This window comes from Dromaius novaehollandiae, chromosome 2, assembly GCF_036370855.1.
Source record: "Dromaius novaehollandiae isolate bDroNov1 chromosome 2, bDroNov1.hap1, whole genome shotgun sequence".
Taxonomy (NCBI): domain Eukaryota; kingdom Metazoa; phylum Chordata; class Aves; order Casuariiformes; family Dromaiidae; genus Dromaius; species Dromaius novaehollandiae.
This window is the reverse complement of record NC_088099.1, coordinates 144420193-144438926: the sequence shown is the minus strand read 5'-3', so window position 1 is coordinate 144438926 and position 18734 is coordinate 144420193. Positions and strand designations below refer to the sequence as shown.

Below are 18734 nucleotides of genomic sequence, written 5' to 3'. Positions count from 1 at the left end.
AATCCTACCAATTGCTGTGCCAGGCGCCCAGCACCCAACCTCCCCTGCCACGAAAGCAGTCCCATGTTGTGCCAGCTCAGTCCGGATAGTCACAATTCCTTTATTTCTGATCATGGTGCTTGCTTTAGAGATCAAGATGCTTCTTATTCTGTGGTGGCGTTTTACATTGCCAGTGTCCATCTGACATCTGGAAATTCAAGTCTTGCTTTCATGCTTGCTTCCAGAAGTATATGCATGTTTAGGTCTTGTGTGTTAAATGAAGTTTTGTGCTGCATCTTAAAACACTATTTCTGTAGATTTTAATAAAGCCACCTCACATACTACAGGAATTCAAGTGTGAGAAAGATCTGCAAATCACACAAGTACAAGCACAAACATAATTGGAGTCATGCCAGGGCAAGCTGAGCTCCAGCAGTAGTAACGGAAACTGCGAGCACCTTGGCCTCTCTTCCTCGCCTGTGCATTTTTTGGTTATTGCATATCAGATATACAGCCTCTTCCAAAGCATTATGTATTTAGAAAGAGGACACAGTTTCTGATGATACATCTGGGTCTGTACCTGTAACTCTGTTTTTTGGTAAACTTTATAGGTTTAATAGACTTGGAAGTTGGTAGGGGCCACTTCCCTAAAATTCAGTGTTTGTTGCTTTTAAATTTAATTGCACATTCCTGAGTGCAATATGTCTCTGGGTTTATGCTAGATAAATGCAGTTCTTCAAGGATCTCACAAATGCTGTTACATGTAACCTTGTGCCAAAATTATTAACAGACTGATTCCTTGAAAAGCATGGGAGATCATTTTATATTTTCAGAAAAATAAGCTTAAAGAAAAGTGTGGGAAAATGATTGCCTTAGTTTTCTACGGCACAAAGTTATCTATATCCTCAAACCACTAAACAAAAACAGCTTTTGTGGAAAAAAAGTTAACAAAATGCATGAAACATATGAACCCACTAAATTATGAAAATAAAAGATCCAAATTATAAAATGTAAAACTTGCCATGGTGGCAGTATGTATTTTCTGTTAAATATATCCCTTTAAGCTTAATTTAGTATTGTTTTCTGCTTTTTTTAACTATTCTGAAATGTAGAGATCTGCCAAAATTTTAGAACAAAATTGATTTTCATACGAAAAGTGTTTTGGAGCATGTCCAGTGGGAGAGTGAGGGTGTGTATGCAGGGGGGAGGCGACCGTCTCTCCCCCCCAGCCCTCCAGCACAGTTTGTGAATTACAGTTTGGCAAATTAAGCGTGCCAACAGTACTAAAAGAACTTCAAAAATGCTCCAGCTCTAAAAACAGAAGGGAAAACGCTTTTTATAAAACAAATGGAGAGGAGCAAATCAATCTACAGAACATCAACATTGGCTTGAACTTTGATTTGAACTGAAAATAAACACATTCTCATGTTTAAGTAAGTATTATTTCTCCCTTTCCTTGACCTTTAATTGGCCTCTATTGCTTGATATTCTGTGAAATGATTTTCATGGTCTCAGCAACGGCAGCTTGTCCTTGGCTGGCTGCTTCCTCGGAGCTGCCGTGCTTGAGGGATCCCCCCTTTCCAAGTACCTCTGACTCCAGCATCTCTCGAGCATTCGAGGTTTGATGAGAAAAGTCATTCCAGACACAATGAAACTCCACAGTAGAAACATCTTTTAGGGGAATCATTGAGAAGTTAATTATGAAGGTGCGGGAAGTTATTGGAAGGCAGCGTCAAAACCATTTGGATGAGTTACAGGAAAGAAACGACGAGGATGGGATTTACAGAGGCAGAGATCAAAGGGCTCCGAACGGAAGTTGCTGATGCTCTGGTTGGTCATGAAATCGGATGAGGCATCTGGGAGGTCTGATTAAAGACGGAGACGGGATTCTTGTAGTACTGTGTTCATTCCAGCTCTAGAAGTAAATGTCTTTGCTCCTGCTTTTTATGGCTTTACAAGTAAGCGAAGCAGATGGCTGGGGACACAAGCTACTGTTGGAAGAGGGTGGATAGGGATAGGCAGAGGATGGCAAAATGGCTGGGATGCTGCTGCCTCTTTGGCATGTGTTCCTGTTCTAATACTGGAGACTGCAATTTCAGGAGAAGCACTAAGGACTCAGAGGGAGTAAGTGGTGGTTAGTGCTGGAGAAGAGGCTGCTCTCCCTCCATGCATCCAGCTGCTGGGAGAGCGCCAGGTCTGACACTCCCCAGGCTTCTCGCCCAGCTTTCATTCCTTCTTCAGTTTCCTATTCCAAGGGCAGGAGTGGGCATTTTGGAGAAACAGTTTCACCTACAGTGCTGAAAAGCCTAAAGATGTCTGCCTGTATGTTGCTGAGTCAGTACTGTGTTCTGGGACAATTAAGTGGTGCTGAAGAGGGTAGAGATCCTCGTGAAGATGTTAGGAAATGCCTTGCAAAGGCATGGGTGGTAAGCGGTGCTCAGAGGTAGGAGTCCTGGGACAGTTTGTGAAAGGTCTGACGAGGCAGAAAGGTTTGGTGAGGAGGCAGACAGGGACTATGGGTCACTTACAGGTTGGCAGAAAGGAGTTAACCTCTGCTCTGACTAATCCCTCAGGCAGCAGGCTCTACCACTCTCCCCCCCCCCCCCCCCCCCGCCCCACTTGTGCTGGAGCTGGGTGCATGTAGGTGTGATCGGCCATATGAGGTTTCTCCAGTTAGATGTCCTGCAGTGATAGACTTCATTATTTAATACACAGCAGGAAATAGGCCCACGCAACTATCCACACATTCCTGGTTTCTGCAACTTGTTTTCTGTAAGCACATTTATAATCTTCTTTCCCAACTTTTTCTCCTTAACACCTTCCATGATTGCTCACTGTTCATTCCACCACACGTGCAAATAAATGCATACACAAACAGGCATTCTTTCTCTCTTTCTTAGGAATTTTGCTCATAACCTTTGGAGTCTCTCCAGCTACTTCTGACCTATCCATACATTCCCTTCATTTTGGTGACTCTTCTCATATGCAGAAGTGTCGTGTCTTGTCTTAGTTTCTGGGCTATTGGAACCTATTACTGCCTTTGTGGACTCCTTAAGGACCACCCGTTTAATTGTTAGGCATGCATGCACCACTTTTTTACAAAGCAAGAAGCTGTTGAACATCATTGAGACCAAGGTTTAGGTGTCTTTTTTTCAGTTTATTTCTCTGGTACCTGTAGCTCTGGGTTTGTTCATTCATTCATGCATTCTCTCTCTCTCTCTCTCTCTCTCTCTCTCTCTCTCTCTCTCTCTCTCTCTCTCTCTCTCTCTCTCTCTCTCTCTCTCTCTCTCTGTCATAAAGACAATTAATAAGAGATCAGACCTCTTCTAGAAGACAAAATAGTATTTACTTAGAATATCTTGCAATATAAGACATTACAGACAAAAGCTGTCACAGGGCAATGGGTATCTAATATGCATGCCGATTTATGACCCTTTTTACTATTTTCTATTTAAGATCTTAGTACAGACTGCATCATTTTCAGTTTTATCTTCAAATTCAGCCGCCTTTTCACAGATCGGGACTATCACTATTACATGGTTTTCTTGCCCTATTTTTTTTAAGTTCCCTTGAAGCTGAGCTGCTGCTTGTTTTCCCCCTGTGTTGAAACTCCCCATTGTCTGTCTTTCACGCTCTGTGATCTCAGTTCCTGCTTGACATTCACTAATCTAATGAATAATATCTTTTTTCAGTTTGTCAGTGTGGACATACATAGTCACCTAATTCCGTATCCATGGCACACTATGACTAATATTTAAGGAAATCTTCCCAATTATAACAGCACTTTCATGAACAAAAAGAAAGTCATTTTCAATTTGCTGTATTTGCCAACCACTGTTTATTAATAATGATGGCACAAGACTCTAGTCCTAGATATATAAAAAGTTGAACTTCATAATTTTTAGAAATAACAGCTTTGATTCAAGAAAGCGCTGGCTATTTTTTTCTTTGATTTTTTTTAACAGATTTCTTTTAATAGAGTCAACACAGATCTTTCATATTTTTATACATACCTAAATTATATACTAGATACTTAGAATCCTTGTGAAAAGGCACTATTGGATGGATTAGATGGATTCTGTGATTAATATTCTTGAACCATGGTAAAGTTAGAATTAATTCATCTTTTTTTAAGTTTTCCCTTTCACAATGGCATTTGAAGAGGAAAAGTCTATTTTCATTTGAATGACATTTCGTAAAATATAAATTCCCAGACCATAAAGCACGTGTTGAAGTTCATTTTTAAATCCAGCAAAGATGATACTTTAAACGTATACATTTTTTTTTAATCTATAATTATATACAATGTTATGGAACTACCACTGATTTTTCTTAAAACTTAATTGATGAGAGTTAGGGTAGGATATTTCTTTTCCTTCTGAAGTGCATAACTTTTCCATGGAACAAGCATTTTAGTGCTGTATGCCAGCTCCCTCCATCAGTACTTAGTAAGAAGTTTACCCTTACTTGGGCTATGGCCTGATTTTTTTCCTTTCATTTGTTTGGATAAGTGGGATAAGGAGATTGAAATGTATCTATACTAAGAAACCCTCATATTAATTGCAGCTAGTGTTCTGGAATTTAACGTAATCTTTCAAATGACAGTCACCTATGGCTCTACAAGGAGTCTATTCAGAGCTGTAAGCAATAGTGCTTACATGTGTTTTCATGCATTTGATTAATGCAAAACTACCATCACCATAGTTACTTGAGGGTTAACTGAATCATAATTTTCAGGTCAACACCTCATATTACGTCTGTTAAACTGCTCTAAATAATGTAGTCACATTTTTAGGCATTATTTTCCTGTAACATATGTTAACTGCACAGTGTCTGCCTCGTAAGAATGAATGTCTGGAGGGATAAGTTCTGTATGTCAGATGTTTGACAACATAGGTGGTTACTTATCAATCTTAATAAGTACCACTGAGTTTTTCAAGGGTAAAGGTTAGTTCACATAAATAAAATAAAATATCTTTACTATTTCTCTATATTTTTGCTCTAAGTTTTGCTGGAACAAAAAAAAATTCAGTAAATGCTAATGTGTGTGACACAAAGCTGAAAACTTGAAGTGGAAGCTGTGTTTCAGTGTTTCTCTGAAAAATAAAGTGGAAAATGTAATAGCATTCTTCATTATGTAATAAATTCTAAAAGCATAATGCCAGCTGCTCCATTCTCTGGATATCAAATAGCCCAAAGAAATAGTGGACTGTGTGCAAAATTTTTGTAAGATTTTTTTACCTGCCTTTTTGCCTTGTTTTACAGTTAAGGTGGTGATAAGACAACATGTGTATACATGATAGAAGTCCTTAAATTAAACTGTAGGCTTGAGTTGATTGAAAATGTGATTCATCAACATAAATGTTTCCATATGAGCTACGTCATTTGGTTTGGGATAACTTCTGCCCTCCCAGAGAACAGATGACAGAACAGCTAACAGAATTTCCCTACTCCCGATTTTGGACTGTAGAATGGGTCAAGTAATGTCAGATTTTAGGTTTTGCTACTGACAGCCAGGTTTTTCTGGGACTTGTGAAGCTGGAGTGAGTGGATTGCAGTTGCTTTCCTGACAGGTGAATAGGTGTTTGTTCAAACTGCACAGTGCCTGCTGTGTAGGTCTGTTTCCAGGGTGTCTTCTCTATAAATCATCATGATTAGTCATTGGGTAAATCTCAGGATTAGCAATACTTTAAAATGATGTTTTATGTTTGTTCATCAAAATTTACCATTCCTAATCCTCCAATTCTTCTTTAAGAATTAAAAGTTTGGGTGGTTTTTGGTCCGTAAGTCTCAGAAACACCTTAGTCTTAATGGCTCAAAGCCTCTCTCTAGCCAGTTTGACAATACCTTTTTCTTTGCCTTTGTGCTGGAAAAGTGATGGAAACTTTGCAACACTTGATGGGTTGCAAGCGAAGATGCTGATGGATTTTTAGTGGCTTCTGATTGACATTAGTAACTTAAATGTCCATCATATTCAGTTTAATAGGCTGTTCAGCACGAGGAGCTGCTACATTTGCATCTTTCCTCTCTGGAGGCAGTTAGTTCTGGCAGAGGAGCAGGGTAAAGTTCTGTGGGTGGTACGTTTTCCAGTTGTCCCATCAAGAATCATCAGAGCTTGTCTACAGGGCTCTCATAAGCCCTTTTTCTAGCAGGATTTTCAGGATAGCATTTGTTTGTCACATGCTTTCTCTGAAAACATTAATCTCTCAGCCCTTAATGTTTTAGGGGAAGATCAGAGATTACTGATGGCACAGAAATCTGAGATGCCAACAGGTCATTCATGTATGTGAGCATAGTGCAAGTGAGAGAATCAACTTTTTTAAACAACAGAAATACTAACAAAGTTGCAAATAAAACGCTCCCGATTCTTTCACAAAGCTATTATTTTGTGAAGTCAATTTCTCAATTTCCCCAAGCAGTAACAGTTAAGAAGAAGAAAAAAAAAACCTGTGTGTGTGCACTATGGAAGTGGTATGGCCATACTGAGATCTTCCCCATTTGGCACCTCCTACAACTCTTTCTTCCTCTGTTGCTGAGACGTGCACAAGCCTCCTTATCCCCTTTCCCATTTTGTCTCAGAATATCCTGGTTTTTTTGCTGGTAGTAGTGTTTCATTAGAAGAGCTAGTGAGGAAAACTCACTGCACCAAAGTGAAACTAAGTGATGGAACTTTACTATATTATCTTGGGCAGAGTCCATTATCTTTACCTCACAAAGGAGAATATATTTTCTTTTGGGTGTTTTTTCCTAACATTAAAAAATGGCTTGATTTGAAGGTGGGTGTGTTTGTTTTTATATGTATATAGTTTGGTGGGCTGCATCAGTCTAGACAGAAGAAACGAGCAGTGGTGAAAAGCAAGACTGCTTTCTCAGCTGTTACTTTTGTTTCATAGGGTGATTCTCTTCAGGGTGGTGACGATTCTCCGTTCTCAGACTCAGTTACACTGGAACAAACAACAAGTAATATTGGAGTCTCAAGTGGACGTGTCAGCCTGTGGATGCAGTGGATGTTGCCAAAAATTACTATAAAATTGTTTGCTCCTGATCCTAGAAATAACGGCACAGGTATTCAGCATCATTTTTACATTTTAAATTCCATACCTTATTTTAAGGCAAAATATCAGCTATTCAGCACATTTACTGATAATAATAAACACTGTATGATACAAAAATCTGGGTTGGATCTATGTTTTAACCTGCCACAACAAGCTCTAGTTAGACTAACGCATGTAATCAGAATTCAGCGTTGTTCTTTGGCAAACACTTTCTCCCCCATCAGGAATAATGATTATATTAAATTGGAAATACAGTTGTTGTTTGAGTTAATACAGGGCTGCATTTCTTGCCTTAAGAGCAATCATATTCGATTTTGATATGGTTTAGTAGTATGTTTTGTGTATGTCCATCTATAGGTATGTAGTTTTCTGTTGAAAATTTCAAAACTAAGCTTAACATAATCATCATAATATAATTCTAAAAGTCATGGGAGATATAATATGTTTCAAAGTACTTTTACATTAAAAAGAGAAATATGTGTGGCACACAATTAGCTTCTCTTTTTTCTTTGAGAATAAAGTTTGATTATTGTCTGGATAGTAATTGTTTAAAAAGAAGATTCTGTAAACATAATGAAGGACTGAATTTTTTTTTTTGTTAGGAAACTGCTGTCATTAATGGTAGAAAAATGAAGAAAATGAGGAGACTAATATGGTTAAAGCTAATTTGCAAAGAAATGCACTTGAACCTTTGATATGAAAATAATTATATGAGAGAAAGAAATCTAAAGTGTTAGAGTAGCTAAATAGTGTTAGAGTAACTGTCTTTTTATTTTTTATCTTTTTATTCTTTATAGAAATTTTACTGCGAAAACCAGAAGTAAAAACCCCATAGATAAGTGTCTCACATTATACACACTTGTATGAAAAGGTCTGGGTTCTAGCTTTTTTACTAGCTTCTGTCTGTGACAGCTGAATCAGTGTGTGCTGTATGAGAAAAACTGAATAGAAACAGCATCGTCTATTTACAAAATGTAGTGTGCCAGATATTGTATGAACTTGCAGGTTTTAGATTAATAACTTAAAATTTTAATTTTCTTTGACTATTACAGAAGTCTGTGTTGTCAGTGAATTAGAAGATCTCAGCGCCTCAGTGGATATGCAGGATGTGTATACCAAAATCAAATGTAAAATAGAAACCTTCAATATTGACCATTACAGAAACAGGTAATTCCTGGGAGCTATACTGCTTTAATTCCAGGCTGGAAGAAGGCGGCAGTAGTTTTTCCTTAATTCTTAGCTTAAATTTTAAGTAATTGTTGAATTTAAGTGAAATGGGATGATTTTAAATTTTTTAGTAGTAAACATTGGAATTGCAGTTTCTCAGAACTAAATCTGATTCCAAAGAAATACATAGAAAAGATTTCATATTAAGAGAGCATTTTTTTGCGTTATTGCTCTGTTGGTGTGTTAGACAAAATCATTCATTTAGCTGAAATTTTGAATGGGAAATACCTTAAATACTATTTTATAATAAATTTAGCAAGTGGCTAATGTTTAATTTTTTATGGTGCCACACTCTTGGATATTAAAAAGAAATGTCTAACAGTAGAGCTATTTCTTTTGCTGTGGCTTAGCAACACAGTAATGCAGGGAACTAAGCTGGTTGTCTGTCTATGTGGTCCAGAGAAGTGTTACGCAGAAAGGCCTGAGTAAAATCTCAGGGATTAAACTCTACCAGTATGTCATCGATTTAGGCTAGGTAGAAACTCCTACTATGCATCCTACATCTTAGCAAGTCTAGCTGGTTAAACAGAGTGCTCGATTATTGTTTGTCATTACGGCCCAACAGATTCTGTTTAAAGGAGACAGAAATTAAGAGAATATATGATAGTTGAGAAAAAGAGAGAATAAGATTTTTTAAAAAGTGTTTTAGAACATTCTATCAACATTGAAAATGGCTAAAATATTTAAGAGTGCAAATCATGTTGACTTAGGAGCCCATGCTTGTAAGGTTCTATTTGACATTTCTTATTGTTCCCTATGTGCAACAGGAAGGAGGTTCAGTATTGGCTTTTCTAAGTTACCAACAGTTCTGAGACGTTTTTCCTAATCAATGGTCTAAAACAAAAAAGTTGAATTTCTTTTGTCAGATTTACCAATACAGTTATCCTTTGAAAATACTGTAATATTTGACAATCAAATTTTGTAGCTTATTTTTTTAAGTTTTTTAAAATCAAATCATGATGCTTGAAAATGCAGTGGAATCCCAATGGCTAGTTGCTATTAACTAGCTGCTTTGATCACAGATTCAGTTCAAAACTTCAGAGACAATGCTTCACTCCCAGGAGCCCAGTGCTCCCTGGAAAATGATTTCAACTTCAGAGTGTTCTTTTGTTTGCTAAAACTTGTACATACAAACGTATATACCTACATACATAGATGTATGTATATATGTATTTATGTATATATATGTATGCACACACACATGTGTATGTGTATTTATATGTATATACATGTCTGTATATATACCTACGTACACACACAGGCGCACACACACATATAAAGCTATTCCACTTGGCAAAATTGTTGTTGTTTGCATTTACATTTGATAATCTCTTCAAAGTGCAGTTCTCTATGTTTAAATTCCTGTGGACTAGAGCAAAAAGCAGAGAACAGATAAGGTGAACGTTCTGTCTTCCAGGCCAGGGGAAAGCTGGCAGTCAGGACATTTTGAAGGAATATTTCTACAATGCAAAGAAAAGCTTTTGGTGAGATTTCTCTAGTAAACTAAGATGCTTAACTGAATAACTCTTCTTAAGCAACATATTTTTCTATATTCTTGGATATGTTAAAAAGAATGATTACAAGAATTACAGTACAAAGCAACATTTTAATTCTTCATAACTCACTTTTTCTAAGTAAGTCCTGTGATTTTGTAATGTATTTGAGTACAGTTTTTCTTTCGCAGTTTCTTGGTTCTTGTAATCATTCTTCTCCATGCTAATAAAGCTATTTGCTGAAAATCCAGGGGTAAGTCTATTTCGCATATGGAAGATTCTATTGTACTTTTAATGTCATGTATCTTGACCTCTTGCTGGGTTGTCCTCTCACGTAAATTAAAATTTTACAAATTTTCATTTTTTCACCAGTTTTTGGCTTAATCTGATTGAATTTCGGCATTTTAGAAGAAGGTACGGCACAGGCTTTATCACGCAGTTACATATAACTGTGCAAGTTGAACGTAATTATTATTTTTTTGCTTATGGCATTTTCTTTAGTTTTTTTTTCTCTTTCCCTCTTCCATGCCTCATTCATTACCTCAAGCCTCGGAGAAGATTCTTGGTCTCTGGGGCAATATGGAGGTGTATTCCTCTCCTGTACTGACAAGCTGAACAGACGTACCTTGTTGGTTCGACCCATCAGCAAGCAGGACCCTTTCAGTAATATCTCTGGCTTCTTTCCTTCTGTAAGAATCTTTTTTTAAATTTTTGCTACAGCACTTCCACTAAGAAATACCATTTGGAGTAAGAAAAAAAACCCTGAAATATCTTTAGTTTCTGGTTATCTAAATTGTGTCTGTACTGACTGTCTTGACTGCATATATTGATTGTATTAGTTGTATTATTTCCCTCATTTCCTTTAATAATAACTGTCAATTCTTTTTGACTAGATATGGGAAGGAGGGTTGATGGTTCACAATGTGATGCATAATAGTAGTCCACCGAAGTCAGTGGGATTTAGTCCGATTAAAAGTGGGCATGTGCAGTAATGTTCAGAAACCAAATATAGAAGAGCTAGTACTGAACACTGCATTTTGTTTGTGTAATTCTGCTATCTACTCAGGAATTTAATTACTTTGTGTAACTGAGGTAGACCTTAATGAAATCTTTTACAATTACTTTATATTATTTTGATAACGCAGCAATTAAAAAATTCATATTTTTGCCTTTCCTTTGAATTCTTGGATCAGTACTTCCTGATTGAGAATATGTCAGCGTAAGATATTTAACTCCTTTATTTTTTTTTCTTGCCCTTTTTACTTGGAAAACTTTATATATTATGTCATTAGGCCCTTCACAAACAAGCAACTGTAGAATCTTTTTCTGTTAGTGGAAGTTCTGTATGGTCTGATTTATTTTCATCATGAATATTGACTAGGCAATACTTTCTCTTATTCTAGTTGCTTTAGTTCTAATAAACAGAAAATCTAACTTACTAATTTGTTTTAATTCACTTAATCATAAAAGCTTTAATTTTTTCAGCATTTAAGCTTTGTATCCTATTTATTTAAGAAAGATATTCTTCTATTAATGAAGTTTAAATTACATTAAATTATTTTTAAATCAAATTTGAAGATGCTGCAGGAAGCATGTTTGGAAAGTGTCGTTTTTATTTGTGCTTAAGTAATTAAAGATAGTATTTGAACAATCATAACGTATTCTTATTAAAATGTTTCCTAAACTATGAGAATAGTCTGTTCTTTCTAGATATTGCTTTTTTACATTTTTCACTCACAAATGGTATAACACTGAAATATCCAGAAGACTTTCAAAGATAAAATGAGAACTGTAATATATATCTTTTGGGAGCTAAGCATCTAACTGTCATTTGTATCTAGGAAATCTTTCTTGCTACCTGTCAAACAAGTATACTCTTTAAACAGTCAGAGGTGGTGGGAGCAAAATGAGCTGAATTCTTAGAGTAATTTGTTAAATATGGGCATATTTTACACCCATATATAAGTGGAATGAAGCTATCTCAGCACCTCATGCGTTGATTGCATTTACAGAAAGGAGAGTGGAAGGGAATAAGATTTATTTCTAAAATGTCAAAAGTGAAGGAGAAATCAAAATATATAATTGTGAGTACACAAAGTTATCAGACAATGTTTGGTGAATTCAGACTCTCCCAAATGTATGGGCTTTTTTGGCTTTTGGGGTTTGAATAGTGTTAATGTACTAGGCTGCATACTAAATGAATGACATAGAATGTAAATGATCAAAAAAGAAACAAATGATTGTTCAAATATTTATTTTTTTTTAATTTTAAGATAGTAAAATGAGGGCACATTGTGGAATGCACTGTCTACTCAAAAATAATCAAATATTTTTGCTTGTATTCAGAGAGAGTGGAAAGGTATCAGAAAAGATAGAATCCTAATCAGAGGGAATATGGCAATCGATGGATGTTATATGTGTACAAGATTTTCTTTCTTCAGCAGCTTCATTTTCCTTTTTTTCCTTGAAACAGACAACTGCGAAACTTTTAGATGGCTCACACCAGCAACATGGATTTCTTTCTCTCACTTACACGAAGGCTGTGACAAAAAATGTCCGGCACAAACTGATATCAAGAAATGAACGGAGAACGTTCCATAAGCTGTTAGAAGGTCACACTGATGGGTCTCCTCACTTTCTTCATGAGATCCTTCTCTCTGCTCAGGCATTTGATGTGGTCCTCTGTTTTCCTTTGCTTAACGCAATCGCAAGCATTTTTCAAGCCAGGTTGCCAAGGAGTCAGAAGGAGAAAAGAAAATCACCAGGCCAACCTATGAGGACTCATACCCTCACCTCCCGCAATTTGCCTCTGATTTATATCAACACTGGTGTAATTAGAGTCTTCTTTCCCAAAAATGAGGAAAACCATCATAACACAGAAGGTACTGTGTTTTATTTTAGAGATAGAGATTTGTTGTTCAGTCGTAGACAAATATTCTTTAGTTAGTTAAATCACTAACCTTAAGATACTGATAGCAGCATTGCTCAGACTTTCAGGTTTTTATGGGGCAGAGGTAGAAAACATCTATAATTCTTACTAGTTCTATACAGAATTGCTGAAAAAGTTCTTTAGCTATTCATTTGATTTCTGCTTTGCCAGTACCTACGGAGTTTGTATTTAAAATGTGACTGTAAAAGCAAATGGTCAAGAACTGTGGAAAGAGAATTTAAGCCTAAATCTGTGGGTTTGGCAGTGGTGATTCTTGTGTCAGTTCTCTTTATGCTGATGCCAGTGCAGTCTTCAACAGAGTCCTGCTGCAGCCATGCAGTGCAAGAAGAGAGCCCTAGATCCTATGGTAATTGGCACCAAGAAAACCATGCAATAGTGAGGCAGGTAGACATTCAGTTCATTTTAATCATCTCTCCCAACCTGTACCTTATGATTGATACCCAACAAAAGATATATTTTAGCATTTGTGTAGTGAGTCTTAGATGAAGTTATTTAGACTGAACTATGAATAATCCATTTTTTACTTTAAAAAATATTTTCCCGTCATGCATAAAATATATTTAAATCCTACTATAGTCTTTATACATAAATAAAAAAATGCTGAAGCTAAAAGTACAGCTGGTAACAGTACAGTTGTGATCACTTCCATTACCATTACAATTCTTCTAGAGATAGAAAAATTTTTTTTTACTTTTTTTTTGGTATCATGATATGTTTACATAAGTCCTATAGGTATGGGGCTTTTTACCATTATATACAATAGCACAGAATCTAATCCTAAGAGTATAGGTTTTAAATTTTTCTTATAGCCTATTTGCAAGAAGTGCAGATAGTGAGAATTTACTTGCATCACTTCTTCTTTGCTAGCATCCTCTACAGTTTTCCAAATGGGAATGGTGAAAACACAGCAAGATAGAATTTGACTGGCTGTGTTGGTAAGGAAGAGTTATGATTCTAGTTGGAACAGAGTTGTGGGGCATGCTGTCAATGGAATATATAGAGTATGTCTTAGTAAAATCAGACAAAAATGCATTGTCTGGTTGCTATCCATCATTTGAAGATGCATGCAAAGAACAGAATTGCCATGGTTAGGCATGAATATAGGTAGAAAAATGTGTATGCTTTTAAATAATGATTCTAAGGATTAGCTTTACTGAATTAATAAAAAAGCCAACTAACCTCTTCCACTGGAAAATTCTGAAATGTCATCAAAATGAGTACCATTCTCTTTTCATTTCTTCCTTTGCCCAGATTTTTCCAAACTCTTGTGCATTTATGAATGTGAAATAAACCTCCTCTTGCTTCTACTGTTTATTGTCCTCAAGACCCATACATTGTAGAGGCAATAATAGGGAATAAGAATTGAGTATCACCCTTGTTACTGGTGTGCTATGTCAGAAAACTCTTGTTTATCAGGGAACTTGCATGCCCCGTAAGATCTCATTCATCAGCTATTGATTCAGAGAGTTTTTTAATCCAGTAAGAGTTGTGTGTTTCAAGATGTGATCACTGCATTGTAAGTAAAAAAGCAACAAGCTCAGTTTCTTTTTTAGTCACAGTTGTCTGGTTTTCATATCTTTTATCTTGTGCTAGCTACCAAGACTATCCTCCCCCCTAAAAACACACATATTTTAGATTCACATACAGAATTTAAAAAGGCGGCAAATCTACTCTTGCAGTCCAAATGCAGTCCAAAACCAAACTTGCAGAATGAACTGTGATACACAAACACCATGAAAGAATCAAAATCGTAATTTTTTTTTGCTTGGGAATTTTACACACATGCATGCACCCACACGCCATTTTAAAGCCTTTTAGCGTCATGTTTTTTGCAGCAGTACCACCTTAACATTTCTTTTTGAGGTGGACTTCAAGGGCCAAAAGCAGAGTAGAAGAAATGCTTTAACTCAGAGTTTGATTTGTTAATATAGCAAGTGGTTTTTCAAGCTCTGGCCAACAGCTTACACTTATTTAGTGATGAAGTAAAGACAACTAAATATATAAAAGCAATATATAACAAATCGGAGAAAGAAATGCTGCATAGCAGCCATTATAAATAAAAAATTGTAAATTGCAAAAAAAACCCTGATGGGAAGTGCTAAGGACAGGGGAAAACCCGCATCTGGCTGGTTTGAGGACAGTAGGAATTTTTTTCATATGTACTAGGAGCAAAGTAGCAGGAATCACTAGCAAGGACATGACAAATTTGTTGATAGTGAGGAAAAAAAAAAGCAGCATGCTGAATAAACGTGTGTCCTGCATTTGTAAAAGTGATATATTCTTGTCACGAGCATGACTCTCTACTTTGACGTCTGTCATAACATATGGGCTCTAACATCCTCCTTGCTTACTGTTAAACAGTTTCAGATCAGTCAGACTGAATAACTTGCACTCAAGGATCTTGATCGTCTGAGGTTAGTGTTTAGCACATCTTGGAATAGCAGGTTTTAGACAGCTGCAGGAATAGCTATTAAAAATGACAAGTGCAATGTTCAAGAAAAATTGAGACAAGTAGCTTTATTTGTGTCCCTTGCACAGCATAAAGGAAAAATCCACTACAGGATTCAGTTAAAGAATTACATGATATTTATTACACGATAATCCAATATGGTTTTATGGAAAATTAGTCCCGTTAAACACATCTGATATCTATTCTGTGTCATAATTACAAGGCTTAGTTGATAAAAAAATTTTTGCAAAGATTTCATATGCTTAGAGTTTTGCAGGGAGTATGACGTTGTATATGATGGTATTCTAACTTAAAAATGACCCCATACAGTATCAGTGGAAATGTTAAATGAATTTAAAATTGCTAACTAGAAGTGTAAAAAAAAAAAAATAGTTGCCCGTGGAGACTTATAAGTTAAAGTGGCATTTAATAATCTGCAAGTAAATATAAAAACCATTGCTGCTAACACCAATGTATGTTGTAAAGAATTTCCTGAGGGAAAATAATGTTGAGGACTGCATATTCGTGCACCTGTGTCACTGTCCTTACATCGCTGCTTGTACAAGATATACTAAAGATATTCTAAAGGTAAAGTTGTATATCAAGGAAAAGGCTGTGCAGAATACATCTTCAGGACTGGAGACTTTTCTAGAAAGCAGTACATGAAAACAGCGTAAGGGTCACCGTGGAGAAGCATCTCAATAGGAAGTATGGTGCCATGACAAAAAGAACTAATATTTTTTGATGTAAAATATGAAAATACTGGAAAGAAATAAAGGAAGCAGTGGTACTTCTGCATATGGCAGATGATGGAGTATCACATTTGCTTTATGTTATAAAAGTGGGTATTGAGACAACTAGAGAGGGTGCTGACAAGAGCCACAAATATGAATCAGGTACTGGAAAAGAAGCCTTATGAGGAGGACTGAAAGAGCACAATGTGTTTAGCTCAACAAAAAGGCAACTGAGATAATTGGTTAAAACCAAACGAGATTGTGAGGAACTTGATTACACTCCGGTCTGTAGGTTTTTCCTAGGTTGTATTTATACTGTGTAATGTAGACATTTTTTTGCTCAGAGGTTTAAATATTCCTAAGAAAATGACTGTGGTTGTTTATTACATTATACGCGTATCTTGAAAAACTAATGGGAGAATGCATGGATTAATGAATGGAGATATGTAGTCGTCATCCTGGCTCATGACTCATATCACCACTCATGAGAAATCAGTACTGAAGTATGAAAATATTAATGCCGTAATTCTTTCTGTTTTAAGCTTAAGACTTAATTTCTTAACCTTCATGAAACTGCCCGTAGAAGAGCCGTGCCCGCCCTTGAAAGGAAGAATCCTGCAAAGCTCACACAATAGAGACCATGATGAACAGTCCTCTGGTTATTGTGGTTTCTTTAGTGTCAGAGGCAAATTAAAATTCTTAACCTAAAATGTATTTCATGAACAACCACTACTTAGAACAGGGCATATGCCACCTAAATATGTTACAATTAGAATGTGAACTGTATTTGATGTCTTTACTCCGTTTTCATCTTTCTTATGCGTCTGTGTTTAATATCTTTACTCCATTTTCTTCTTTCTTATGTGTGTATCAGGGGAAAAAAATCCAACTTGCCAAGTGGCAGGAAATCTAATGCTTATTACGGTGCCTTATTTTTTATTTTAAAAATTCAGAACGTTTTCTGATTAGTTAAAAGTAGGATTTTATTGTCAGCTTAACTCTTCTACCTTAGTTCTGGCAACCAAGCCAGATGCATATGATTTTGCTCTGCTTGGGGGACGGAAGGATTTGGCTTTTGCTTTTTAAGTAGATGAAGTTCTTTTAAGCCAATGCCTTATATTCTCATCTAGTTATTGTGTTATAACTTGTGTTACCGTTCTGCTATTCTGCTATTTCCATACAATTGATTCAAAATATCCTATCAGAATTTCTGTGAATTCTGTGACTTCCTTTTATTTTTATTTTTTTAAATCTGTTTTTTTATATATATATATATAACTGCGGAGCATGGCGTCTGATTCACCAAGAATTTAACTGGTCTGGAGAAGCCAAGTTTTTAAGCTCATAGCGAGCTCACTAGTTCTTTCCATATCAAGCTGTTCACTATTCAAGAAAATATTTAAACCTTCTTTAGCTGCTCCCAGTTGTTTTCAGAATCCATTGTACAGGTGTCCTACTGAACTTCCTTGCATGTGAGTGCGCGTGGGAAAGTGCAGCGCCGTCCCTGATAGGTATCGCACTGGGGCTGAAGTGAAGCAGTGCACTTTAGAGGGTGAACTGCGTGAGCCTGCATCGCATGTTCTCAGCTCCTTCCTCATCATCCCGAGGTCTTTTGAGCAAAAGCCTGTCAAAATACTTTGTGAATGTGTCTGTGGCTGCTGAAAAGGAGACTCAGTAGACTCAGTCTTTTCGTACAAGGAAAATTCAGAGTTTGTTTAGTCTTTACCTACAAGGAAAATTCACAGTTTGTTTACTGCAAGAAATACAGTGCTGTTTTTTTCTGGATAGAACTTTGGTTTTTATACCTAATATGATTAGTGCTTTTAAAACTACGAATTTATACATGTGGCTGAAATTTAAATAGGATAAAGTGAAAAGTAGAGGGTTTTTTATTCTTAGAATAATTTTGCTATTGCTGTGTAATTTACTATCCTTTTTTCTCCCAATATACAAAGTATTTATATTTTACATATGTGACAGGTGTCTGACCCTCTTCCTTCAGTCTTCAGGTTTGAGCTTTTCTGTGTGTTGCAACCTCAAGCAAATGCTACTGTAACGGCCACATTATAATATCTTGCATCTTTTTCTTCTAAAAGGACCTATGTCCATGTTAAAATAAATAAATAAATAAATGCAGGATTCAAAATGCTTAACATGCAGTTATTTCAGTAGATAATTACTGGAGAAACAGCCACATCACGTACAAGTCTTGGGATCAACATCGTTTTGGGAAAAAAAAAGATTGAAATAAAAAAGCATAAGAGAAAGTAGGAAGTCACAGACCAGAATTTAGTTGTGTGATTAAAATCTGTGGTGAAGTTAAATGAGAATAGTTTTGCCTTTTAAATATCACAACAGTGCTATTAATGTCATGGGTTTTTTTGCATTTGTTGTTGCTCTTGAGCAGAAATGAATCATAGCAGACATTCTTATTTAGATTCTTTTAAGAAACAGTTTTTCTATGGTTCTGCTATATGCAGTTGCCTTTTAATCAAACACATGTTTTCTCTTTTCCTCACTACAGCTAATCCAGCAATTAAAGAAGACACTTTGGTTCTCAAGATTGGATCTGTGTCTATGGCGCCCCAGGCTGACAACCCTCTCAGTAGAGCTGTGCTCAGAAAAGACATTTATCAGTAAGTGTTGGGGGAGGGTTGGGGTTTTTTATATACAGTCTCAGAAAAATTCATTTTGGGAGAAGTTAATTGATCAATAAAACAGGGGTATGTGCAGCCTGTAAAAATACTTTTCACATACAATCTTTTGATATTCAAAACCAGGTTTTTCTGATTTTCTTCACTTGTGGGCTTTCAAATCCATTTAGACAAATCAAGTTCTTCTGTGAAG

The 18734-nt window shown here is 36.1% G+C and overlaps 1 protein-coding gene across 9 annotated transcripts in view; it reads left to right on the top strand.

Annotated features, from left to right (window-relative positions):
* VPS13B (vacuolar protein sorting 13 homolog B) overlaps nt 1-18734 on the top strand; it is a 483999-nt gene that overhangs the window by 272053 nt on the left and 193212 nt on the right. For 7 of the 9 annotated variants that reach the window (XR_010388020.1, XR_010388021.1, XM_064507672.1 and 4 more), the window contains 5 exons: nt 6873-7044; nt 8087-8201; nt 10302-10443; nt 12228-12636; nt 18412-18523. Coding sequence is in view for 7 of the 9 variants with exons in the window: in XM_064507672.1 (XP_064363742.1) it covers nt 6873-7044; nt 8087-8201; nt 10302-10443; nt 12228-12636; nt 18412-18523 (950 nt within the window). In the remaining 2 variants the exon portion in view is untranslated. Of the gene's footprint in view, nt 1-6872; nt 7045-8086; nt 8202-9678; nt 9746-10301; nt 10444-12227; nt 12637-18411; nt 18524-18734 lie in introns of all 9 variants that reach the window. The other 2 variants (XM_064507676.1, XM_064507675.1) reach the window with 1 other exon arrangement.